We start from the raw sequence: 27,046 nt of genomic DNA, 5'->3' as shown, positions 1-27,046 counted from the left end.
CACTATGCCTTTTGGTTTGCGCAACGCTGGTGCAACGTATCAGCGCTGTATGCAAAAATGCTTGTTTGATCAAATTGGAAAGAATGTGCAAGTCTATGTGGACGACATCGTGATAAAAACTAAGGTAAAGAACACCTTAATCGATGACATCCGGCAAACATTTGATAACCTAAGGCGGTTCCGGATGAAACTTAATCCGGCAAAATGCACCTTTGGTGTCCCTGCCGGCAAGCTGCTCGGTTTCCTGGTTTCAAGCCGGGGCATAGAGGTTAATCCGGTAAAGATCCGGGCGATAGAAAGAATGGCTATCCCTCGAGAGTTAAAAGATGTGCAAAAGTTTACCGGAAGCTTGGCATCGCTGAGCCGGTTTGTAAGCAGGTTGGGAGAAAAAGCTCTGCCACTCTATGCTCTCATGAAAAAATCTGACACGTTCGTCTGGACCCCTCAGGCAGACGCAGCGTTTAAGGAGCTAAAAACGATGCTAGCCACAGCACCCATACTGGCTTCACCTCTAGAAAGGGAGCCTATGCTGTTATACATAGCAGCAACAAACCGGGTTGTGAGTGTAGTGGTTGTAGTTGAAAGAGAAGAGGAAGAAAAAACCGTCCAGAGGCCGGTATACTACTTGAGCGAGGTGCTCTCCCTCTCAAAACAAAACTACCCTCACTTCCAGAAAATGACTTATGGCGTGTACATGGCCGCCACAAAGCTCAAGCACTACTTTGAGGAGCACCCCATGAAGGTGGTGAGTGAAGCACCAATTTCCGACATCATGTGCAACAAAGATGCCAGCGGCCGGATTGCAAAATGGGCAATCCAGATATCACCATACGTGCCGGTATATGAAAGAAGAGATGCCATAAAATCACAGGCTTTGGCTGATTTCCTTGTTGATTGGGCGGAGATGCAGTACAAACCGCCAGATCAAAGGATAGAGTACTGGAAGATGCACTTTGATGGATCTAAGCTCAAGGAAGGTCTAGGTGCCGGAGTGGTGCTTACTTCACCAAAAGGAGACCACCTCCGGTATGTTTTGCAAGTACATTTCAGGGCATCGAACAATGTCGCTGAGTATGAAGCTTTGATCCATGGGCTTAAGGTCGCAAAAGAAATTGGTGCACACCGGATCATTTGCTATGGAGATTCAGACCTTGTGGTACAACAGTGTTCCGGAGATTGGGATGCAAAAGATGCCAACATGGCCTCATACCGGTTTCACGTGCAAAAGATTGCCGGATTCTTCGAAGGATGTGAGTTTCACCATGTGCCGCGAGCGGAAAATGAGGCCGCGGATGCTTTATCCAAATTGGGCTCATCTAGGCAAGAAATTCCTCCCGGAATAGCTTTGGCTCACCTAAGAGTGCCATCAATCAAACCAAGCCCGGAATCAGAATCAATTTTTGTACCGGAGTCACACGTAGTACCCATGGATATCGATGAAGGGAACCCGGGGACTGCTCCGGCAAGCTCGGGGACTGCTCCGGTAGGCTCGGGGACTGCTGTACCTGTACCGGAAGAGATGATGCTGGTGGATAGCATGGAGATAGATGCGCCGGTGTTTTTGGTTCGAGAGATACCGTCGTGGGTTAAACCTATTAAGGAATTCCTGATCAGCGGCACCTTGCCGGCTGACGAAAATGAATCAAGAAGGATACAAAGAAGGTCCAAAGCTTACACATTCATCAATGGTGAGGTGTACAAGAGAAGCGTTACCGGTGTCCTTCAAAGATGTGTGGAACCGGAGGAAGGAAAAGAAATGCTCGAGGAAATTCACCAAGGAGAATGTGGGCATCATGCTTCGTCAAGGGCGCTAGTAGCAAAGGTATTCCGGCATGGGTTCTATTGGCCCACTGCTTTGGAGGACGCTGAGGATTTGGTAAGAAAATGCAACGGCTGCCAGAGGTACGCCAAGCAAAACCATACCCCAGCATCCGGTTTAAAGACAATACCGCTAACATGGCCATTCGCTGTTTGGTGCCTTGACATGGTTGGACCATTCAAAACTGCAAGAAGCAGCATGACTCACATCTTGGTCATGGTGGATAAGTTCACCAAGTGGCTAGAAGTAAAACCTATCGCAAAGTGTGATGGGCATACAGCTGTGAAATTCTTGAAAGATGTCATTTTGCGGTATGGGTACCCGCATAGCATCATCACTGATAACGGAACCAACTTTGCTCAAGGTGAGTTCAAAAGGTTCTGTGAAGAAAAGAACATCCGATTGGATTTGTGCTCAGTGGCACACCCACAAGGCAATGGCCAAGTAGAAAGAATGAATGCCTTGGTGCTTTCCGGTATCAAACCTAGACTCATTGACGCGGTGGAAAAGTCACCGGGATGTTGGCTCGATGAGCTACCATCAGTACTGTGGAGTATAAGAACAACTCCAAACCGGTCTACCGGATACACTCCTTTCTTCATGGTTTATGGAGCAGAAGCAGTGATACCAACCGACATCATTCATGATTCACCAAGAGTACAGCTCTATACTGAGCAAGAGGTCAAAGAGGCCAGAGAAAATGATGTCGACTTGCTGGAAGAAGCAAGAGAGCTGGCTTTGGCAAGGACAGCCATTTACCAGCAAAACCTAAGACGCTATCATAACCGGAAGGTTAACCCAAGAGTTTTCCGGGAAGGAGATCTTGTACTTCGCCTGGTGCACAGATCAAGGCCGGCATAAGCTCTTACCACCATGGGAAGGTCCCTTCATTGTAAGCAAGGTGCTTCACAATGATGCATACTACTTGATCGATGCACAGGAGTGGAAGAAAGGAAAGGCGGACAGGTCCGGAGAGGAGAGCAAGCGTCCATGGAACGTAGCTCTGTTGCGTCCTTTCTACTCTTGAAGTGGTGGTGTAAGAAGTTCCTTTTTGTACCTTATATGCTATGAATAAAAGATACCGGAACTCCGAATGAATCTCGGGGACTACCCCAACTTAAGTTGCATGTAACTTGTTTATTTTTTCAGTTTACCGGTTGCTTATTGAACGTTTTTTCTTTCCAGTTTAGTAGTGTGCTAAATCCTACCGGAGTCTTCGACTCTGCTGCTGTCCGCAAACCGGCTTCATGGCAAGCAAGATAAACCGGTAGGGGATAAGCACATGAACTGCGAGAAGGGAGAGCAGGAAAGAACAATCCGGAAAAGTTTAACTAACCCCGGTTAAACCGGTTTTTTGCAAAATTTCAAAGTTATTTCTAAGTTCAAGAAGATGCTTGTTTGGTGAAAGAACCTTGTGCTCATACGCCAAAGAACGCCCAGAGAAGGCAGGCAGAGCCAAGGCAAAAGAACCAAGTATGCATCAAATTGGATGCGGAAGCAATTGAGAAATCTTTGCGGTGCAGGATAAAAGCAGAACCAAAAGCAAAATATGCTAAGGCAAACTCATAAATACTTAGCTACCGGTATAACTTACCGGCAGGAAATGTTGTAGCACAACCACAGGCAAACTTAAGTTTTACATCATAAGCCCCGGCATACCGGGGCAGAATTTAACAGATATTGTCTTAAGGCAGCAGGGCCAACGAACAGATAGCAGGCAAACACTTCAAAGAGCATAATCACGCAGCAGGGGCTTCCGGAGGAGCAGCGCCGGCATCAGCATCGCCCAGGACCTCTTCTTCGGCTTCACCCTCCTCCTCGTCGAGATAGTCCGTGACGCCAGGAGGGGGAGGGATGAAGGTGCGCATGTCGGCATACTCAGCGATGCGGTACGCGCGATCCTGCCGCTTGGCGGAGAGGATCGGGTCCAGATCCGTTTCTGCTTCTTCACGCACGCCGGTAAGTGCGTCCAGGTTGAGCTCCGGGTACCAGGAGCAGGCGACGCGGAGGGCGGAGTCCGCTCCAGCACGGGCAGCAGAGCACTGCCACTCGCGGATCCTCCTGCCGGCACCCTTCAGACGGTCGCTGATAAGGGAGAAGGTGTCCGGCACCGCCTCGCCAGGCCACAAAGTCCTGTATAGCTGGGTAGCTACATCAGGGATGTCCGAAAGATTGCGGTCTATGCAGCGCATATGGGACACCCGCGCGTTAAGCGCGACCAGATGGTCCTTCGGCGTCCATGGCACAGTAAGATCCGCTTGGCCTTTGTCCTTGCGTTGCGCATCGACCTTCTTGACAGCGTACCTCTGCGAGTCCGGAAAGAGGCCTATGCAAAGAAAGAAAAAGTTTAAGGAAAAGAGTCCGGAAGAAAAGAGACCGGAAGGAGAAGAGTCCGGAAGAAAAAGAGACCGGAAGGAAAAGAGTCCGGAATGAAAGATAACGGAAAGAGAATGGGGTAGAAAGAAAAAAGGCTCGTATGCAGTAGTCAAAATGTAAAAGAAAACAACTTACGGAGGGCAAGTGTATCGGTCTGCAGGATCAGCTGATCGCACTCTTTACGCTCCTCCTCCAGCCGCGCGGCCTTCTCCTCGGCGCCCTTCCGGGCCTTGGCCATCTCCTCCAGCTCTGCCCGCAACACCACAGTGGCATTGGAAGCATCCTCCAGAGCCTCGTCCAACTTGGCCGCTGCGCTCACTTCAGCGGCTTTGAGGGCCTTGGCGTGATCGAGCCCCAGCTGAATCAGCTGAGACTTGAGATCCTGGTAGCTGGTCTTGAGGGCGTTCAGCTCATCCTGGTGCTGCCGGTTGAGCTCGTCCTTTTCCCCTGTAACCGGAAAAAAGAGTGTTGACAAGGTTACACTAGTAAAAACGAAAAGAAACCAAGTTCAAGGGAGAAAGGAGAAAATAGTACGTTGGGCCGCAGCGAGCTGCTCCTTCAGAGCATCGATGGAAGCTTCCGGGATCACTGTTGAACAGAAATTGTCAATGTCACAAGGAAAAAAGGTTTCCGGTAGCAAAGATGCCGGTGGAACAAAAACTTACCCTGGCACTTGTCATGTGCCTCAGCGAGCTCCCGGTGCTCCCATAAAAGCTCCTCGAAGAGAGCCTTTCGAGTGTCAGCCGTGACCTGTTCAAGAAAAAGAAGAAATAAGTTAAGTTTTGCGCTAAGAACAAAGTTCTTAACCCGAAACTCGGGGACTGGCAGTGCCGGTTTTGCGCGTTTTTAAGATAAGTTTTGCGCTAAGAACAAAGTTCTTAACCCGAAACTCGGGATCGCGATGCCGGTTTTGCGCGTTTTTAAGATAAGTTTTGCGCTAAGAACAAAGTTCTTAACCCGAAACTCGGGAGGCGAGTGCCGGTTTTGCGCGTTTTTAAGATAAGTTTTGCGCTAAGAACAAAGTTCTTAACCCGAAACTCGATCGGGCAGTGCCGGTTTTGCGCGTTTCTAAGGTAAATTATGTGTTAAGGAGAAGATGTTTAACCCGAAACTCGGGGACTGGCAGTGCCGGTTTCATGCTAAAATCTTAAGTTAAGTTTTGCGCTAAGAGCTGCGCTCTCACCACAAAACTCGGGGACTGGGAAGATAGACAAGAGAGAAACCGGCATAAAACTAAGGAAAAGATAAAACAGAGCCGGAAACGAAGAAACCGGCAAAGATTAGAAGTTAGTAGAACATACCGTCAGGTTGTTCGTGGAATCGTACCACGCGCTGTCAAGCTCTTTTACGGCAGCCCGGAGCCGCATGAGGTGCTCCTCAGAACACCGATCCCCGACAGGATCAGGTGCCGGCAGCCGGTCCTTGCCCATTCCGCGGGTCGCCGGAGTGATGTCCGCGGCGTTCCACTTTTGGGCATAGGGCAGGAGGTGCCCCAGGTCCCGGCCTCGGCGCTGGAACTCCGTGATGCGGCCGAAGAGGCCGGTGGCCTTCATGCTGGCGCTTTTGGCAGCCTTGGAGACGTGCAGCACCAAGGGCTGCTGGCCGCCCGAAGGGGCGCTGGAGGCCGTCGCCTTCCCCTTGATGAGCTTGGAAGGCTTGGGCGGCGGCGCGGTAGAAGAGGCCCCGGAGGTCTTGGCCGGCGGCGCGCCAGGAGCGGCCTTGGAGGGCTGGGCGCGAGGAGCCTCTGGCGGAGGCATGAGGATAGTGCGTGGAGAAGGGGGAGCCCTAGGAGCGTCGCCCGTCTTGGAGCCTTCCGGCGCGGAAGATTCCGGCGCGGAAGTTGTCTTTTCGAGGACGGGAGGAGCAGGAGGCTCCGCCCGCCCGGCAGCTTCTTCTTCTCCGGCGCCGATGTTGCTGGCGCCGGTGTCCTGGTGTTCTGGAGGGAAGGAAAGATCCTCCTCCGTGCGGTGATCTGACCGTGAAGGGGCCGCACGCCCCGAATTTGTTGTGCCCCCCGAAAGGGAGGCAGAGGAGTTGCCGGCACCAGAGGGTGCCGGGCTTGAACGAGGAGGAGGGGTTGAGGTCCTTGCGGATCCCTCAGAGCCCGATGGCCTTGGGCCAAGCTTGAGAGCGGGGCTGAGAAAAAGAGAAAAAGACCAATGGTTGAGAAAAAGCAACCGGAAAAAGAACTTAGCGAAAAGGAGGCGAGCCGGAAAAGAAAATTACCCGGAAGCGGTTGGCATCACTTTGCGCCCGTAGCGGCGCACGCCCACTTCTTTCTCCCCCAAGGGCTCCGTCCGGAAGCGCTTGGAGGGAGGAGCATGGCTGGAGCCGGCAGTAGATGCCAGCTGCTTGTTCTTCTGGCCCTGGGCCATGAGTTTGTCCACAAACTCAGGGCCGGCATCGGCGCGCAGGGGCGGCACGCGCTCGTGGATCTGTGAGTTGGATATGGCTAAGAAGCAATTCGCAAGAAAGCGATAGTGGCAAAGTAAAGGAAGCCGGAAAAGAAAGTACCTCCAGCACAACCAGCTCTTCGGGGTTTCCGGTGGGCTCCGGCGGGTCCCGGCCAAGGCGCGCAGCCGGAGTCTTCCCCATCTTCAAATCCTTCCAAAAGATGTAGGGATCCGGGTCGAAGGAGTCAAAGGCACGCTTCCGGAGAGGTCCTCGCGGCTCTGCCTGGATAGAGGGGAAGCGGTCCCTGGCCTGAAACAAGATAAAAAAGAAGGTTAGAAAAAGCAGAAACTTACCGGCAAAGACAACCCCAAGTGCGTAATCTCTTACTTCTTGGGTCGGACGGTTAGAGGAACTGAGGGGAAGGAGGCCCCATTCCCAAGTAAAAGGCATAGCAGTTTGACAAATCTGCTTAGCCTTGAGAACAACATCTTTCTTGCTGAGAGCACGGCCTGTGATCTTGGTAGGATCGCCTGGGCCATACATCTCGCTCATCCTATGTGCGCGGCGCTTAAGAGGAAGCACCCGGCGCGATATGAAAGTCCGGATGACATCGTCAGAACAGATGTTGGTCTCCTTCTTCAAAGAGGCCAAGAAGCGCACTACCCGGTTAGTTTCGATATGATCTGTCTTCGGGTTGTAGCTCCAGTTGGCTCTGCTGGGGGGCCCCTCTTGGTATGGAGGAAGATTGATGCGATCGGCGCGGCCGGTGTTCTTCACATAGAAGAAAGTTCCTTGCCAAGTGCGGCAAGACTCGAGGCCGGAAAACTTAAGAAAAGTGCTCCCTTGGCGGGAGCCGACGATGCAGGAGCCGCACTGCACGGGCGGCTTGGGCCTAGGAATCTCCTTGCCCTGGACGGAGTTGATCCGCAAGTTGAAGAAACGGGCAAACGTCTCACGAGTGGGACGAATGCCGATGTAAGCCTCCATGAAGGTGGCATAACAAGAGAGATAGAAAATGGCGTTGCCAGGAAGGTGATGAGGTTGGAGTTCGTAGAAATCTAAGAACTCCCGGAAAAAAGTAGAGGCAGGAAGGCCGAAGCCACGCTCAAAGTGAGCAAGAAAAACAACAAACTCGTCGTCTTCCGGATCCGGTTCGATCTCGTCATCCGGAATCCGACAGGAAACTCCTTCCGGAATCCTTCGAGACCGGTACAGCCAATCAATCTCGAACTCAGTAACGTTGGAGCCCATCCAGGCTCCGCGAGTGGGTGGGGAAGGCTCCTCGCCGGAAGATTGGCTGGAGCTGCTAGAGGCTTGGCCAGAGCTGCTGGCCTCTTGGCTACCGGAAGCTTGGCTAAAGCTACCGGATTCTAGGTTGCCGCCGGACTCTTGGGGGTTACCGGATTCCTGCTGGTTGCCGGAATCGGTTTCCATTGGATCTGAGGCCGTAGATTCACCGGGAGAGGGTCTACGGCGCTTAAGAGAAAGGGAAGAAGAGGATGCGGAGGAGGATTCCTCGTCGGACATCGCGAGGGTAGGTGGAGAAACAGAAATCCCAGACTCGAACCCCGCGTGAAGATCTACGAGTAAGAGGAAAACCAAAGAAAAAGGAGCAAATAAGAACACCAAAGGCTCAAGATCTGGAAAGCAAGCAAACGGCGAGTAAAGTGAAATTAGTACCAACCTTGAGCGGCGCGGTCGCTGGGGGAGGAGTTTGCTGGCGGTGAAGCGGGTCTGCAGCCGCCGGCGAGCACCGTCGACGGCGAGGCGGAGAAGCTCGCGAAGAAGCACAAATGCGGCGGACGCGAAGAAGTTGCTGCCGAAGATCTCCGCGCAGCAAAGTCCGGCGGAGGCGCGGCGTGAGTTCGCCGGGCGCCGGAGCTTGAACGGGCGACGGCGGACGGAGAGCGGCGGAGGCGCAGAGGCGTGGAGCTCTGTGCGCGAAGGAGGAGAATGCGAAGAAGAAGAAGAGGAACGGGCAGTTGAGTATATAAAGAAGAAGGAGAGTGGGCGTGGAACCGCTGGGCCGCGGCGGTTCGCCTCGCGGCCCGCGACGGTTCGCGCCTTGGGCCGCCACGTGGCGGAGGGATACACGCGCGAGAACGGAGGCCACACGGAGGCGCACACGGGATCCCGAAGAGGTAGTGGGATCCGCTGCGATGCATTAAATGAGCGCGCGGGAGTCGAAACGATATGACAACTGCCACTGGCCCGTCAGTCACAGTGCGCATGTCTGTCAGGCGCGGGGCCCGAGAAATTCTCCACTTCGCCGAGGAAGGAGTAAAGACACGTGGTGCCGGAAAAAGAGATGCCGGAACAAGCCTTGCAAGGAGAAGAAAAGGAACAAGGGTAAAGGTGCCGGAACTAAGCTCAAGGCATGAGTGATTAAACCGGTATCTTAAAAAGATGAAAACCTGGCATGGCCTGTAGGATAGAATCCTCCAGGCTATACCAGCTTCGGGGACTAATGTTGGGGGGATAACCCCCGGTATGCCAAAGGCATGCCAAACCGGATGGTTTGAGCCATCGAGATACCGGTTTAATGTTCTTACCGGAAGCCTAGTAGGAATCCGGGAGAGCAAGGCTAAGCCGGTATCCCCAAAGGGGTATGCTTAACCCGGTATAAAAGATACCGGAAAGGAGTGCCTGTCGGCAGGACTGGTCAAAGATTCTCTTCAGAGCAAGAAGACAAGGATGAGCGAAGCAAAGTAACTTTATTCAGAGCCCTGGCGCCAAAGAGAGAGGTGACGTCCAAAGAAGCCGGAGGACATCAGCAGCCCTGATTAAAGAGGACTCCGGCGTCACTCATGATTAAAGTAGCTTTGTACAGTAACTCTGTAAAGTAGTTTGTCCAGTCAAAGATGCCATTAGGGTTCCTTGCACTGTAAGCCACCCTCTCCCCTATATAAGGAGAGGGGGCAGCCCTCCTTGCGGGCACAGACAATGTATGTACGCGTGTTTATATGAACAAAGAGCTTGTAACCTGTTGAAGCTATGAACATGGTGATCTAGAGGGAGTCTTTCCTTGTGTCTTTCTTCTTCAACCTCTGGCCTTAGCCAAGTTCTTGAGGAAACCATCCGGAATCTCTTCCCACCTGATCACAAACCCTCCCCCGAATCCTCTTGCGTCCATTCGGCCCCAATCTAAGCCATCCTATGGCATCTGTCTGTTCACCACGACGACATATATAAACATTTATCATAAACACAAACATATATAATAACCACTTTTATTATTGCCTCTTGGGCATATCTCCAACAGTCTCCCACTTGCACTAGAGTCAATAATCTAGATTACATTGTAAGGTACCTAACACCCATGGCATTCTGGTTTTGGTCATGCTTTGCCCTAGGGAGAGCTTTAGTCAACGGATCTGCTTCATTCAGATCAGTGTGTACTTTGCAAATCTTTACTTCTCCATCTTCGATGTACTCGCGAATCGAATGATAACGCAGCTTGATATGCTTCAGCCTCTTGTGTGACCTTGGCTCTTGTGCATTGGCGATGGCACCCATGTTATCACAATAGATGACTAGTGGGTCCAATGCACTAGGAACCACACCGAGCTCTACAATGAACCTCTTCATCCATACCGCTTCTGATGAAGCCTCTGAAGCCGCTATGTACTCCGATTATGTTGAAGACTTCGCCACCGTGCACTGCTTCGAGCTTGACCAGCTTACTGCAGCACCATTCAATATAAACACGTACCCAGACGGAGACTTAGAGTAATCAGGATCAGTGTTCCAACTTGCATCGGTGTAACCGGTTACAACGAGCTCTTGGTCACCTCCATAACAAAGAAACATATCCTTAGTTCTTTTCAAGTACTTCAGGATATTCTTGACCGCTGTCCAGTGTTCCATTCCTGGATCACTTTGATATCTGCTAGTCAAACTAACTGCATGTGCTATATCCGGTCTAGTACATAGCATGGCATACATGATAGAGCCATCGCCGAGGCATAGGGGATCTGATTCATCCTCTCTCTTTCTTGTGCCGTAGCCGGTCCTTGAGTCTTACTCAAGACCTTACCTGGTAACATAGGTAAGAACCCTTTCTTACTTTCGTCCATTCTAAACTTCTTTAGAATCTTGTCCAGATATGTACTTTGTGAAAGTCCTATTAGGCGTCTTGATCTATCTCTATAAATCTTGATGCCTAAAATGTACTATGCTTCACCAAGGTCTTTCATTGAAAAACTCTTATTCAAATAACCTTTTACACTGCTTAATAGTTCTATATCATTCCCAATCAATAATATGTCATCTACATATAATATTAGGAATGCTACAGAGCTCCCACTCACTTTCTTGTAAATACAGGCCTCTCCATGACACTGTATAAACTCGAAGTCTTTGATCACCTTATCAAAACGTCGGTTCCAACTTCTGGATGCTTGCTTCAGTCCATAAATTGAACGCTGAAGTTTGCACACCTTGTCAGCATTTTTAGGATCGACAAAACCTTTGGGTTGTACCATATACAACTCTTCCTCAATGTCTCCATTAAGGAACGCCGTTTTGACATCCATCTGCCAAATCTCATAATCGAAAAATGCAGCTATTGCTAACAAAATCCTCACAGACTTTAGCTTCGCTACAGGTGAGAAAGTCTCATCGTAGTCAACACCTTGAATTTGTCGGAAACCCTTTGCGACAAGTCGAGCTTTATAGACAGTAATATTACCATCAGCGTCTGTTTTTATTTTGAAGATCCATTTATTCTCGACAGCCTTGTGGCTATCAGGTAAGTCTACCAAAGTCCACACTTTGTCATCATACATGGATCCCATTTCGGATTTCATGGCTTCTTGCCATTTGTTGGAATCTGGGCTCATCATCGCGTCTTCATACGTCGCACGGTCTTCATCATTGTTGTCCACAATCATGACATTTAGACAAGGATCATACCAATCAGGAGTGGCACGTTCCCTTGTCGATCTGCGAGGTTCAGTAGCTATCTCGTTTGAAGTTTCATGATTATTATCATTAGCTTCCTCTGTTACCGGTGCAGGTGGCACAGGAACAACTTTCGGTACTGCGCTACTCTGATCAACCAGAGAAGATTCAGTAATCTCGCCGAGTTCTACTTTTCTTCCAGTCACTTCTTTAGTGAGAAATTCTTTCTCAAGAAAGGTTCTGTTCTTAGCAACAATGATTTTGCCTTCGGATCTGTGATAGAAAGTGTACCCTATAGTTTCCTTAGGGTATCCTATGAAGACACATTTCTCCGCTATGGGTTCTAGCTTGTCCGGTTGTAACTTTTTTACATAGCCTTCGCAACCCCAAACTTTAAGGAACGACGGCTTAGGTTTCTTATTAAACCATAATTCATATGGTGTCGTTTCAAAGGATTTAGATGGTGTCCTATTTAAAGTGAATTCAGCTGTCTCTAATGCATAACTCCAAAATGATAACGACAAATCAGTAAGAGACATCATAGAACGAACCATATCTAAGAGAGTTCGATTACGACGTTTAGACACACCGTTTCATTGTGGTGTTCCCGGCGGTGTCAATTGTGAAAGTATTCCGTATTTTTTAAATGCATGCTAAACTCATAACTCAGATATTCACCTCCGCGATCAGATCGTAGAAATTTAATCTTCTTGTTACGTTGATTTTCTATTTCACTTTGGAATTCCTTAAACTTCTCGAAAGTTTCGGATTTATGTTTCATGAAATAGATATACCCATATCTACTCAGATTATTTGTGAAGGTTAGAACATATCGATAACCACCGCGCGAGGCTACACTCATTGGTCCGCACACATCGGTATGTATGATTTCCAATAAGTCTGTAGCTCGCTCCATAATACCAGAGAATGGAGTCTTAGTCATTTTTCCCATTAGACATGCTTCGCATCTATCAAGTGACTCAAAGTCAAGTGATTCAAGTAATCCATCGGTATGGAGTTTCTTCATGCGTTTCACTCCAATATGACCAAGATGACAGTGCCACATATAAGTAGAATTATCATTCAATTTAATTCGCTTAGCATCAACATTATGAACATGTGTATCACTACTATCGAGATCTAATAGAAATAAACCATTCTTCTCAGGTGCTTGACCATAAAAGATATTATTCATAAAAATAGAACAACCATTATTCTCAGACTTGAATGACTAACCGTCTTGCATTAAACAAGATCCAGATATAATGTTCATGCTCAACGCGGGTACAAAATAACAATTATTGAGGTTTAAAACTAATCCCGATGGTAGATGTAGAGGGAGTGTGCCGACAACGATCACATTGACCTTGGATCCATTTCCAACGCGCATCGTCACTTCATCCTTCAATAGTCTTCGTTTATTCCTTAGTTCCTGTTTCGAGTTACAAATATGAGCAACCGAACCAGTATCAAATACCCAGGTACTAGTACGAGAACCAGTAAGATAAACATCTATAACATGTTGTTATCACCAGATTTTGACCGCATTGGAGATGGGCCGTGACGAAGATGGGTTTAGAGAATATGTATGGAAAAATATTCATGAATCGGCCTTGTACAAGAGTTTGGGCTAAATTGCCCGTGTATGTGTAAATTATAGTAGGTTACGTGTCGGTTAGAATTAAGAGATAGAGTTTAGCTCGTACACGGTTGGGATTATTCCCAAGTTAGAAAGTCTACGGACTATAAATATGTATCTAGGGTTATTGAGAAAGAAGGACGATCACGTTCACAACAAACCAATCTAGGCGCATCGCCACCCCTTGTTTCGAGTGTTTCTTCCGGGTAAGCGCTATGCTGCCTAGATCGCATCTTGCGATCTAGGCAGTATCAAGTTTATTCGTTGTTCATGCGTTGCTCGTACTGAAGCCTTGTTGATGGCGAGCAACGTTGTTATCATAGATGTGTTAGGGTTAGCATCGACATTATCTTGTAGTATTCGCTTAGTTATGCTATCCCTAGATATCTAGCTGCCTTTACACCTATTTTAGGTGTAAGGGCAGCACCCTGCTTAGTCGTTGCTTAGTAGATTCGATCCGTTATGATCGCTCCTTGATCTTCAAGGATTAGTTTAAAATCTGCATCGTTAGGCCTTGCAAACGGGTTGAATGATCCAGTAGTGCGTCAGGTGTAGTTTGTTGGTCCTAGATGGGATGCTCCGGGAATCAATGCTACGTTGGTTTTTAGGCCTTGTCTAGGGCTGGTTTTCTACTATCTTTCGTATCTGCCAGGCTCAGCTACGTGTAGGATGTTCCGGTTATGTGGTGAAAACCCTAGATCGCCGTGGATCGTTTTAACTTAGTATTGATCAAGCAGGACCACCATGTTATCGTAGATCCAATACGAATCATGGGTGGATCGGCTCCCTGAGCCGATTCACAGGACAACCTAAGAGCCGATCGAGGCTCGTATTTAATGTTTACGTGTATGCCATGCAGGAAACTAGTCGAAGCAATCCATCACCTTCCTGACCAGGTATAGGTCAGGTGGCACGCCCTTGCACAAGCATCGGACGTGCGTGCCGGAGCATTGCGGGCCGTCGCCCGAGGGACCAGAGCCCACCAGCAGTCCTGGGAGCCTCCCGGCTCTACGTGTTGCCCGTCGCTGCTCGCCGGTGGGTTTTGGTGGTCAACACATTCTGGCACGCCCGGTGGGACTTTCTTCTACATCAACTGCATCAACATCTGCATCAGAGATGGCGGAGGACCCAGTCACGTACGAAGATCTGACTGAGGAGTATAAGAAGAAGTATGACGAGATTAAAGCTCTCTTCGAAGCCGGCCTCATCGGCTCTTTCCAGAGGACCCGCTCACACGGCATTAGGTGGAAAGGGTTCTCAGCTGAAGGCGCTCTCGATGAAGTGGATCTGTCTACTTCTTCAGAAGAACGCACCAGAGCTCTACGCCAGGAAGTTAACTACATGGTAGCTCATTCGCTACACCGTCATTCTGAGAGCTTGGTGAACGCTTTCGAGCGCGTTGCGCTTCGCGTGGTCCAGGAAATCATGAAGCATCAGTACTCTCCGTCAGGACCTACACTAGGGACTCACCAAGGAGAGATACCGCTCTACACCAGACCGCAGCTGCCGTTCTCGCTAGCAGCTCCAGAGCCGCCGGGTTCACCGGTGTTCGTCGTCTACAAGATTGGAGGCGACCCTGCTGATTACCAGTTCATGCTGGAACCGCCTAAGGAAATCCCGCATGGATACACGTGCATGTACGTGCCAGACTGCAACAACTTGGCGCGCACGAACCAGACTACAGCAGGAGGAATTTCTGGAGCCACAAGAGGAATTTCTGGAGCCACAGGAGGAATTACTGGAGGAGACGCCGATAAACAGGCGTGGCTGGCTAAATATGCCACCGCAAAAGATCAGCAAAATTCAGCCCCTGCAGCTCCTACAGTGGACCAGATCAGTGCAATCTTGAGAGACCAGTTCGGCATGGTACCAAAGAGGAGGGCAATCGGCTATTCCAAGCCGTACCCCAATGAGTATGATCTGATACCACTGCCGCCCAAGTATCGGCTCCCTGAGTTCTCAAAGTTCAGTGGGTCAGAAGGCTCTAGCTCAATTGAGCATGTGAGCCGATATTTGGCACAGTTGGGCATGATCTCAGCATCAGACCAGCTACGCGTAAGGTTTTTTGCGCAGTCCCTCACAGGATCGGCTTTTGGATGGTACACCTCGCTGCCACCAAATTCAATCCGGACGTGGAAGCAGATGGAAGAGCAGTTCCACATACAATATCACTCAGAGGCTTCCGAGGCTGGCATTGCCGATCTGGCACAAGTGCGACAGAGGCGCGGAGAAACAGTGTCAGAATACGTTCAGCGCTTCAGGACTGTAAGGAACCGATGCTATTCGGCTCGTTTGAATGAGAAAGAAGCAGTTGATCTGGCAGTGGTAGGTCTTGCGTCGCCGATCAAGGACATGGCTTCCCAAGCGGAGTACACTTCACTGGCGCATATGGTTCAGAAACTATCATTGTATGAACAGCGCCACCCAGAATTGTACCAGGACAAATTCAAACACCCGGTAAGCCTGGTTGAGGTAGAAGAGGATGAAGACTCGGCAGGAGATCAGGAAGTGGCCGTGGCTGAATGGGCTCGGGGGGGCAAACCCCGTATCCCGCAAATGGGTTAAGCCACAAGGTCCTGCAAAAGGGTTTGACTTCGACGTGAGCAAAGCTGAGCAGATTTTCGATCTTTTGCTTAAGGAGAAGCAGCTGAAGTTACCCGAAGGCCATAGAATCCCTACAGCCCAAGAGATGAATGGAAGGCCATACTGCAAGTGGCACCACTCGTTCACCCATACCACCAGCGACTGCAAAGTGTTGCGTCAGCAGATCCAAATGGCAATAGAACAAGGCCGTCTGATTTTCAGCCAGTATGCCATGAAAGTGGACACGCAACCGTTCCCTGCCGTCAACATGGTGTAGTACAGTTACCCCACGAGGCGTCAGCCAGATTTCTCGTTCAGTATTAACATGGCAGGGCCTGTATACCACCCGGGCAAGGACAAAGAAGACAGCAGTCGTTCTCGTGGTAAGGAAAAGGAGGAGGCCGGTTCACGCGACCGGCCCCGATATGGTGACAAACGGTATGTCACCGAGGAACAAGTAAGAAGTGTGCGGTATCAACGACCACTCTCCGAGCACCTTCTTAACAAATATGAGCGTCAGTATGAACAACGCCGGCGGTATGACACGGCTGACGAAAGAGATCGTCGGCCTAATGACAACGACATAAAGTATCGTCGGTATGATGGAGACGATGAAGGATATGAGCGCCGCGCTAAGGGAAGGTCAAGGGAGCAAGAAGACATGGACCGACACAGGGATTGTCCTTTCTTTAAACACTGCTGGGATTCAGGAATGAGCCGATTGCCTACAATCGAAAGCTGCCCAAAATGTAGACCAAAGAAGAAGGATGCAGGAGACGTGTCAGTGTTCAAATGTCTAGGACCTCTCCCATCTCGGAACAAACAAGTTGAGTCCTCTCGAGTGGAAGATCTCGAGGAGTTAGAAGATGAAGAAGAAGGAGAAGAAGATAGATACCACCGGCCAAGGTGGTGCCCTGATGGACTCAATCACTCTCAAAAGCGCAGGGTTCAGCGGCTACGTAGCTTGGAGGAAGCCGAGAGGTTATACCTGCACACGCTGATGAAGGCGCGGCCCGATCTGGCGGCGAAAATTCAGCAAACTTTGGACGAGGAGGGCCGTCCACAGAAGAAAGAATGGCGCCCCAAACCAAAGAAAGCCGATGATAAGGCATCGGCTGGCACAAACATGGTGTTCATACTTCCGTCGGAGTTTTGTGCTCCAAGACCAGAAGAGGCATCTGTAGCACAACTTGACTGCGGCCCACGGCCAGTTATCTTTGAAAAGCCGCGAGAAAGGAGTTACAGACATCTGAAGGCCCTGTACCTGAAAGGTTATATCAACGGGCAGCCTGTCAACAAGATGCTGGTTGACACGGGAGCGGCAGTCAATATAATGCCGTACTCCATGCTACGTCGCCTGGGACGCTCTAGCGCGGATCTGATCAAAACCAACGTCACATTAAGCGACTTCAACGGCCAAGCATCAGAAGCGCAAGGTGTTCTAAGCGTGGATCTAACGGTAGGCCGAAAAACCATCCCCACGTCATTCTTCATCGTCGACAGCAAGAGCACCTATGCTGTCCTGCTAGGGAGGGATTGGATTCACGCCAACTGCTGCATTCCATCCACAATGCACCAATGCTTGATACAGTGGCATGGAGATGAAGTGGAGGTCGTCCATGCAGATGACTCAGCCGAAATCTCAACGGCTGGCATGAACATTTGGGACGCGGTAGACCAAGAGCCACTCTCTGGAGTCAGTTTGGACGGCTGTGAGCGCATCGAAGTGACAAAAAACGGGGTGAGGCTGGTCTTATCCACCGGCCTGACAGTGTAGTAAGAGCAAAGTCTATGGACTTACGTGACAAGGCTGATCCCTGCGATCGGCCCCAAAAAATAAGAAGTAATGATCTCAACTCAAGCATGTCACGTAGATATAGTAGAGCACGAACAAGATGTAAACCTTTATTGAGCAATGCAATCAAAATGGGGGCCGATTCCAGCAATCGGCCCATATTATCCTTGCCATATGTTTTGCCTGTGTTGAGCATCGATCTAGCAGGTGACGGAAAGCTAGGGTATGGGTTTACATAAGCTGATGAGCTAGAAGAGGTTGACATTAGTCCTGGGGATAAGCCACGACCAACTTTTATCAGCAAGAAATTAGATCCACATCTGAGGAGCCTGATGACAGCTCTGTTGAAAGAATACCCAGATTGCTTTGCATGGGATTACACAGAGATGCCTGGGTTAGACAGGAGCATAATTGAGCATCGACTCCCTCTCAAGAAAGTATTTCGGCCGTTCCAGCAACGAGCACGTCAGATGAAGGCCGAAATTCTTGAAGAAGTCAAGAAAGAGATCGAGAAAATGTTGACCGCCGGGTTCATCAAGCCATACAGACAAGATGACTGGAGAGCCGATATCTTCAATTACTTGAAAGATTCGGCTCGGGGGCACCTAAACGGAGCATACATGGACAGTGAGATATGGGGGCCGATGCATAAAAAATCGGCCAGTAGGACAGTGAGATATGGGGGCTGATGCATAAAAAATCGGCCAGTAAAAAAAATGTACATACAAATCACAGCCGATGCACAGACATCGACTTCAGAATAAAAAAGCCGATGCATAGCCATCGACTCTAGAGGAACAAGCTCGATTGAGCAGTTATCAGCAGTTATCAGCAGGCTCTACTGAAGGAATACACTAAGGGCATGGAAGGCGTCAGCACGGACACGATCCACCTCGGCGATCTCGGCCTCATCATCCTCGTCCTTGCCTGTCTCCAGCTGGCTGTTCAGGGCGCGTATTTCGGCCAGATCAGTCTTCAGTTCAGCTTTGAGGCCTTCTGCTTCCTCTCGGGAGCGGGCAATAAGAGCCTCCTTATCTTGGATAAGTTGTTTGGTTACCCTGACCCTCTCTTCAAGGTTCTCCAGTTCCTTGTGCAGGGTCTCAAGTTCGGTACTGCTGACAGAAGTGTCAGTTTTGGTGTCCAAGGCAGCCTTTTTCTCATTAAGCCGTTGACACTTGTCTGCAATATCGGCTTTCAACGGGAGCTGGGTGTGGCGAAGGTCAATTCTCTAACGAGCCAACTTCACCCTTGACCTGAAGGCTGACAGAGTCACAACTGGCCAGAGTTTCACCTGCAGTGTCACCGGAAGATGGGGCTGAATGTCTTCAAGAATGCCCTTTACTTCCTCAGGGTTTTCAATCAATGTCTCAATTGAAGAGGAGAGCAAAGCCCTGAGGCGCTGGAGTTGTCCATGGGTAGTGCTGGGTCCTGGCTCTTCACTGGCCCTGGAAGTAGCTGGTTCAATGGACTCAGGGTCGAACGTCAGCAAGCTTGAGAGGTCATAACCCTAACAGACAAACAAGAACAACGTCAGTATGCAGCAAAAGAAAAGGGTAGAGCCAAGGGAATGGAGTGTACCCCTCCTAAGACCGGAGGGACAGCCGATGTTGTGGTGATCGGCTTTTCTGTGGGCTTGGCTAGGTTGGCCACCTTGTCAGCCACGCTCTTTGAGGTTGCTAGATCCAGGGTGGCGGATGGCATCAGTACCTCCTCGACATCCCCACTAGAGGTGTCATCAGTCTACAAAGGAAGTGGTTAGCCGATGCGAGTAACGATGGGTTGGTATGAAATATGAGCCAGGGGGAATAATTACATTTGAAACCTCCTGGCTTGGTGAAGAAGCTTGCGGTTCTTTGCGAGCCCTCTTGACGCATCGGCTCTTTGTGCGTAGCCCTGTTGTGATTGGAGCTTGGGAGGAAGCAGGTTCAGGGGCTGACCTTTTCTTGGAAGCTGACGGCGGTAAGTCTGGCTGGCTCTGCGTGGTGGTTTTCCCAGAGTTGCCCGAGCTCGAATTCTCTCGACTGGACTGTGTCTCCTCGCTAGAATTTTCTTCAGTAGAGGCCTGTGAAAGAAGTACAAGCATGTTGCAGAAACCTGGAAAGATAGATGAAATTAACCAAGGCTAGGATCAGCTTACGTGCAAACTTTCTTGAGCGGGAATAGGGTTTGGGCACTTCAAGGTCTTCCTGGCAGCTACTTTCCTTACTGATTTTCTCGCCTTGATTGAGGCTCGGGGGGGCAGCTGGCCCAGAAGATGCTGTGCTCTTAGGAGCCGATTTTGGCGGAATCGGCTGACTCTGCATCACAACCTTCTTCAAGGGTGGTGAGCTCTTGCAGAAGAGAACCACTGGAGCCGGGGGAAGGAACTTGAAGGAGGAGCCATCCTCATGTACAGGTTCTGGACCATCTTGTTGCTGCAAGGAAACAGAGCTAGGTTACAAACAATCATTATGAGCCACTGCTAGAAATTTGTGAGTAGTGGTACCTGTTCTGCAGGGATATCATATTCAGCATCAAGTTGTTTCAGCAACGGTCCTAGAGCTCTCCTGAAGGCGTGGGTCTTCCACATTGACCACCAGGTCTCAAAGCCATCGGTTGACGAGATGAAATGGAGGTTGTGAGGGATTGGAATTGCTAGAGCATCAAAGAAGGAGTAACACCTTTGGCCGGTGAGGACATCAGGCAACTCGGCTCTACTTTCTGTCAAGTGGTGAAGGAAGAAGTGTGGAGACACCTGCCCAAGACCAAACTGCCGGGCTACTACGACCGGCTGGTAAGACTCATAACCAGGTTTGATGATCCTATTAGAGGTGCTCATGCCAACTGGAAGGAAGCAGGGACGGATCATAATGGAATATAAGTGCCGAGTGCTAGGGTCATCGGCGAAGCTGTCTAGCCTGAAGGAGACTGGATTTTCAAAATTTCCAGATTCGGTGTAAGGAAAGAACAGGGGATTGTCCAGGCCTTGGAAGAAAATCCTGAACCACTCTGATGCTTCCTTAGGGATCAGTTTGCTGCCTGGAAGGCTATATAGAGCTTGGCCGTAGCTAGTGCATCGGATCTGCTTCCCATTAGCATCTGGGAAGGTGCAAGTGGCCAAAGGTGGAGAGTTTGGGATCTGGTTTTGGAAGTACAGCTGAGCCCATAGCTGAATAAACCACCAGGGGCCTCCTGTTTTAACTGTCTTTTGGGAGAACAGTTTGACAAACATCAGTTGGAGAGATCGATAGACCTCTCCAAGGAATAGTTTGCCGATGCCAAGCTGAGTGCCTTTGGCAAGTTCATAGGCCAGGGAAAGGTAATTCTTGGTTGGGGCGAGTGAAGGGCCACAGAATATGAAGTGTTCCAACCAGAAGTTCAGGAAGGCCGTGTGTTCTTTCTCTCATCCACGGGGCCTTTTGTTTTCATGTAACGTCTAAGGTAGGCACCCCAGCTTGTACACTCTGTTTTGGAGGAGAGGGTGAAAGGAACCTTTGGCAGCATAAAAGCAGAAGGGCTTGGGGATGCAATGTCTAGACCTGTGATCATGGCCACGTCTAGCAGAGTTGGTGTCATGGGGCCATGGCCGAACATGAAGCAATTCAGTGCATCAGACCAAAAGTAGCCGATGGTTTTCAGAAGGTTCTCGTTCTTCTCAAGGGGAGACAATGATAATGACAAAGCATCGGCTATCCTATAGTTTCCCATGTGGCATGGTGAGTTTTGGATACTCTACTGTACCATGCCACCCAACCCTCAGGAGGATTAGGCCAGGCTCGTAGGCAGTCGGCCCAAGAAGTCAGATCTAAATTCTGGTTTACGAAGGGAATTCTATTGGCCCCGCATGAAATTAAATGGGCAGGACTCTCGGAAGAACAGGGACCAAGACAAAGAGAATTTGGGAGAGAAGGATGCGGCAGCAGAATGTCTAAAACCTAAAATTAATAACGAAATAGGACATTAATTCAGGTGTTTGCTGTTAATCCTAACACTTACTCGGATGGCGAGGAGCGGTTAAGGATTACCTTCAGACCGGAGACCGTAGCGTTGGCGTTGGATGATTCCGCCATTGGATTCGCTGCGGAGTTGATTCGGCGCGGTTGAGATCTGAGATTCGTGTGGCCGTGAGTTGGATCTGTTCGAGCGGCGATTTGGGGATCTGAGTTTGCTCTCTCAGACGAAGGTTGCAGGTTACCGTTTGAATAGGCAACTGATTTGGCCTTACTCGAGTTTTATGGTAAAGGCCGATGCGATGCCATCGGCTCTTTGAGCGTTGACTGACTTTGACTATCGGCAAGATCAATTGGAAACACTTCTTCATTAATAAAGGGGGTTTTTTTACAATGAAAAACCGATTTCTCAAGGAAGGAAGAACAAAAGAAGAGCCGATTGCTCAAGAACTACTACTAGTCCTATACTAGTAGTTCCTATTCTAAGGGCCGTCGCTGGCCTCGTCGTCGCCATCGTAGCTGCCGTCGGCGCTGCTTCCGGCGAGCTCCTCGTCGCTGCTGCTGTAGCCCCCGGCCGGGGCTTCTTCCTCCTCATCATGATCATCGTCGTCCTCCGACCAAGCGCGGAAGCGTTTTGCCGGCGGGTACTCGTCGGAGGAGGAGTCATCCTCCTCCTCTCCCTCCTCCTCGTCGTAGGAGGTGAAGCTGGCCCAGGAGTAGAGGTCGTCCTCGCTCTCCCCCTCCAATTCCCCGTCGACGAGGAACCGGAGGTCCACCTCCCCGTCGGTCAGGGATAGGTCGTCATCTGACCCGACGGCGACCAAGGGTAGGTCGTCGTTCACCCTGACGGTGAAGTCCCACTCTTCATCGTCCCAATGCCCGGGAGCCTCCTTCTCGTATTGCGCCATCAGGTCGTGTTCTGGTATCAGCTCGCTTGAGGAGGAGGACTGGAAAGAGAGACTCGACGAGGCGGAAGAGGAGGAAGAGGAAGACATGGCTGCAGAGGGGAGGGTTTTTTGCCGATGGCTAGTACAGAGCAAGGGGATGAAAGGGCGAACTGTTCGGCGCGGTTAAATAAAGGGGATATAGTGGAGATTTAATGCCACAGCGGTTTCCGAGGAAGTGGTGCCAAAAAACTGTCAAATCGTGCAGAGAAGTTGAGAAGGCAAGGCATCAAGATGAAGGATACTGCGACGGTTCTGTTCTGCCACGACATGACCCGACGAAGAAAAAGCAGAGTGGTTTTGGAATTATCATTGCCAAAACCAGGGGGGCATGTGTTATCACCAGATTTTGACCGCATTGGAGATGGGCCGTGACGAAGATGGGTTTAGAGAATATGTATGGAAAAATATTCATGAATCGGCCTTGTACAAGAGTTTGGGCTAAATTGCCCATGTATGTGTAAATTATAGTAGGTTACGTGTCAGTTAGAATTAAGAGATAGAGTTTAGCTCGTACACGGTTGGGATTATTCCCAAGTTAGAAAGTCTACGGACTATAAATATGTATCTAGGGTTATTGAGAAAGAAGGACCATCACGTTCACAACAAACCAATCTAGGCGCATCGCCACCCCTTGTTTCGAGGGTTTCTTCCGGGTAAGCGCTATGCTGCCTAGATCGCATCTTGTGATCTAGGCAGTATCAAGTTTATTCGTTGTTCATGTGTTGCTCGTACTGAAGCCTTGTTGATGGCGAGCAACGTTGTTATCATAGATGTGTTAGGGTTAGCATCGACATTATCTTGATGTATTCGCTTAGTTATGCTATCCCTAGATATCTAGCTGCCTTTACACCTATTTTAGGTGTAAGGGCAGCACCCTGCTTAGTCGTTGCTTAGTAGATTCGATCCGTTATGATCGCTCCTTGATCTTCAAGGATTAGTTTAAAATCTGCATCGTTAGGCCTTGCAAACGGGTTGAATGATCCAGTAGTGCGTCAGGTGTAGTTTGCTGGTCCTAGATGGGATGCTCCGGGAATCAATGCTACGTTGGTTTTTAGGCCTTGTCTAGGGCTGGTTTTCTACTATCTTTCGTATCTGCCAGGCTCAGGTACGTGTAGGATGTTCCGGTTATGTGGTGAAAACCCTAGATCGTCGTAGATCGTTTTAACTTAGTATTGATCAAGCAGGACCACCATGTTATCGTAGATCCAATACGAATCATGGGTGGATCGGCTCCCTGAGCCGATTCACAGGACAACCTGAGAGCCGATCGAGGCTCGTATTTAATGTTTACGTGTATGCCATGCAGGAAACTAGTCGAAGCAATCCATCACCTTCCTGACCAGGTATAGGTCAGGTGGCACGCCCTTGCACAAGCATCGGACGTGCGTGCCGGAGCATTGCGGGCCGTCGCCCGAGGGAGCAGGGCCCACCAGCAGTCCTGGGAGCCTCCCAGCTCTACGTGTTGCCCGTCGCTGCTCGCCGGTGGCTTTTGGTGGTCAACACATGTATATCAGATATACCTTCTTTCTTCTTCTTGACAAGGCCGCTCTTCAGGTCAGCCAAATATTTGGAGCAATTATGCTTCCTGTGTCCCTTCTTCTTGCAGTAATAGCACTCAACATCAGGCTTAGGGCCAGTCTTAGGTTTCACAGGAGGCATGGCAGCTTTCTTGCCACCCTTCTTGAATTTTCCTTTAGACATGCCCTGTTTCTTGAAACTGGTGGTCTTGTTGACCATCAACACTTGGTGCTCTTTCTTAATCTCAATCTCAGCAGATTTTAGCATGGCGAAGAGTTCAGGTAACTCTTTGTTCATGTTCTGCATATTGTAGTTCATCACAAAGTTCTTGTAACTAGGTGGCAGTGATTGAAGGACACGATTAATCCCCAGTCTGTTAGGAATCACTATTCCCAGATCACTGAGTTTCTTCGCATGCCCGGTCATGGCGGGCATGTGCTCACTAACGGAGCTGCCTTCTTCCATCATGCAACTGAAGAAGTGTTTTGATGCTTCATAGCATTCCACGGCCGCATGAGTTTCAAAGATAGCTTTCAGCTCATTGACCAACTCATGAGGATCGTGGTGCTCAAAACATTTTTGAAGATCGGCTTCCAGACTGCATAGGATGGCACACTGAACTTGAGAGTACCGAGTTTTCCGAGTCGCGTAAACATTCTTTACTTCATCGGTTTCAGTTTCTGCAGGAGGGTCACCTAGCGGTGCATCAAGCACATATTGCAGGTTTCCACCAGCGAGGAAAATCCTCACATGACGGAACCAGTCGGTGAAGGTTCTACCGTTGCTCTTAAGGTTTTCTTTCTCTAGGAACTGGTTAAAATTGATTGGGGACGCCATGATCTACAACATATATTTGCAATAGTTTAGACTAATGTTTATGACAAACTGAGTTCAAATTTTAATTTAACAAAATTAAAAGCTAGGTGAACTCCCACTCAAAACAATATCCCTCGAATTGTCTTAGTGATCACACGAACCAAATCCACCACACCAAGTCCGATCATCACGAGACAAGATGTAACTTCAATGGCGAACACTCAAAGTGTTCATCATATCAATCATATGATTCATGCTCTACCTTTCGGTATCACGTGTTCCGAGACCATGTCTGTACATTCTAGTCTCGTCAAGGCAACCTTAGTATCCGCGTGTGCAAAACTGGCTTGCACCCGTTGTATACACTTGTTGAATCTATCATACCCGATCATCACGAGATGCTTCGAAACGACAAGTCTTAGTAACGGTGCTACTAAGGATGAATACTTTATTATCTTGATATTTTAGTGAGAGGGATCATCTTATAATGCTATCGTCGCGATCTAAGCAAAATAAGATGCATAAAAAGGATTAACATCACATGCAATTCATATGTGATATGATATGGCCCCTTTGTCTTTGCGCCTTTGATCTTCATCTCCATAGCACGGACATGATCTCCATCATCAACAGGCATGATCTCCATCATCGTCGGCGTAGCGTCAAGGTCAATGGCGCCGTCTTCATGATTGTTCTCCCATGTAGCAACTATTACAACTTCTTTGAAATACTACTCAACATGAAATTTAAAAACAACCATAAGGCTCCTGCCGGTTGCCACAATACAATAATGATCATCTCATACATATTCATCATCACATTATGGCCATATCACATCACCAAACCCTGCAAAAACAAGTTAGACGTCTCTAATTTGGTTTGCATATTTTACGTGGTTTAGGGTTTTCGAGTAAGATCTAATCTACCTACGAACATGAACCACAACAGTGATACTAGTGTTGTTAATAGAAGAGTAAATTGAATCTTCACTATAGTAGGAGAGACAGACACCCGCAAAGCCACTTATGCAATACAAGTTGCATGTCGAGCGTGGAGCAAATCTCATGAACGCGGTCATGTAAAGTTAGCCCGAGCCGCTTCATCCCACTATGCCACAAAGATGCAAAGTACTCAAACTAAAGACAACAAAGCATCAACGCCCACAAAATAATTGTGTTCTACTCGTGAAACCATCTATGCATAGACACGGCTCTGATACCACTGTAGGGATTCGTAGCATAGAAAACAAAAAAAATTCCTACCGCGAGAACGCAATCCAAGCCAAGATGCAATCTAGAAGACGGTAGCAACAAGGGGATGAACGAGACTAACCCTTGAAGATTTCCAAAACCTACAAGATTAGATCTCGTTGTTGCAGAAGATGATCACTTGCCGCTTTCAAAAGCGCGTAGAAGATCTTGACGGTGCCACAATCGGGCAGCACCTCCGTACTCGGTCACACGTTCGGTGTTGATGAAGACGATGTCCTTCTCTCCGTTCCAGCGGGCAGCGGAAGTAGTAGATCCTCCTTGAATCCCGGTAGCACGACGGCGTGGTGGCGGTGTCGATGGAGATCTCCGGCGGAGCTTCGCTGAGCGTATGCGGGAGAGGTGTAGGAGGAGGGGCGGCTAGGGTTTGGGAGAGGGGGTGGCCGGCCACTATGGGGTGCGGCCAAGGCTATGGCTTGAGGTGGCCGGCCCCCTCCCCTTGTCCCTCTTTTTATAGGTGGAACCCCCAAGAGTTGGTCTACAAGTCTTCGAATAAGATCCCAAACCAAAACCTTCCATATGACATGAAACCTACCCAAGGTGGGATTCCCACTTGAGGTGGGATTCCCACCTTTCCATGAGGGGGGTGGCCGGCCCCCTTTGGTGGACTCCACCTAGGACTCCACCCCCTAGGGTTGGCCGGCCAAGCTTGGTGGAGTCCCTCCGGGACTCCGCCTTCCAAAGTGATTTCTTCCGGACTTTTCTAGAACCTTCTAGAACCTTCCATAAATGCACCGGATCATTTTCAAACTTATAAAATGACTTCCTATATATGAATCTTATTCTCCGGACCATTTCGAAACTCCTCGTGATGTCCTGGATCCCATCCGAGACTCCGAACAAAACTTCGAACTCCATTCCATATTAAATATCTACTAATACGACATCAAACCTTAAGTGTGTCACCCTACGGTTCGCGAACTATGTAGACATGGTTGAGACCTCTCTCCGACCAATAACCAATAGCGGGATCTGGAGATCCATAATGGCTCCCACATATTCAACGATAACTTAGTGATCGAATGAACCATTCACATACGATACCGATTCCCTTTGTCAC

The 27,046-nt window shown here is 49.3% G+C and overlaps 1 protein-coding gene across 1 annotated transcript; it reads right to left on the bottom strand.

Moving 5' to 3' along the window:
• Positions 1 to 3,483: 3,483 nt before the first annotated feature.
• Positions 3,484 to 22,432, bottom strand: LOC139832379 (uncharacterized). Its single transcript, XM_071822121.1, has 5 exons — positions 22,214 to 22,432; positions 19,854 to 19,922; positions 18,844 to 19,015; positions 4,331 to 4,642; positions 3,484 to 4,145 (listed from the first exon to the last, which is right to left on the bottom strand). The coding sequence occupies exons 1-5, from the start codon at positions 22,430 to 22,432 to the stop codon at positions 3,559 to 3,561; spliced, it is 1,359 nt and encodes a 452-aa protein (XP_071678222.1). The 3' UTR covers positions 3,484 to 3,558.
• Between the last annotated feature and the right edge of the window lie 4,614 nt (positions 22,433 to 27,046).

The sequence above is a fragment of the Lolium perenne genome, chromosome 1 (assembly GCF_019359855.2).
Source record: "Lolium perenne isolate Kyuss_39 chromosome 1, Kyuss_2.0, whole genome shotgun sequence".
Lineage (NCBI taxonomy): Eukaryota > Viridiplantae > Streptophyta > Magnoliopsida > Poales > Poaceae > Lolium > Lolium perenne.
The sequence above is the reverse complement of the archived record's forward strand: the minus strand, read 5'-3'. Positions and strand labels throughout refer to the sequence as shown.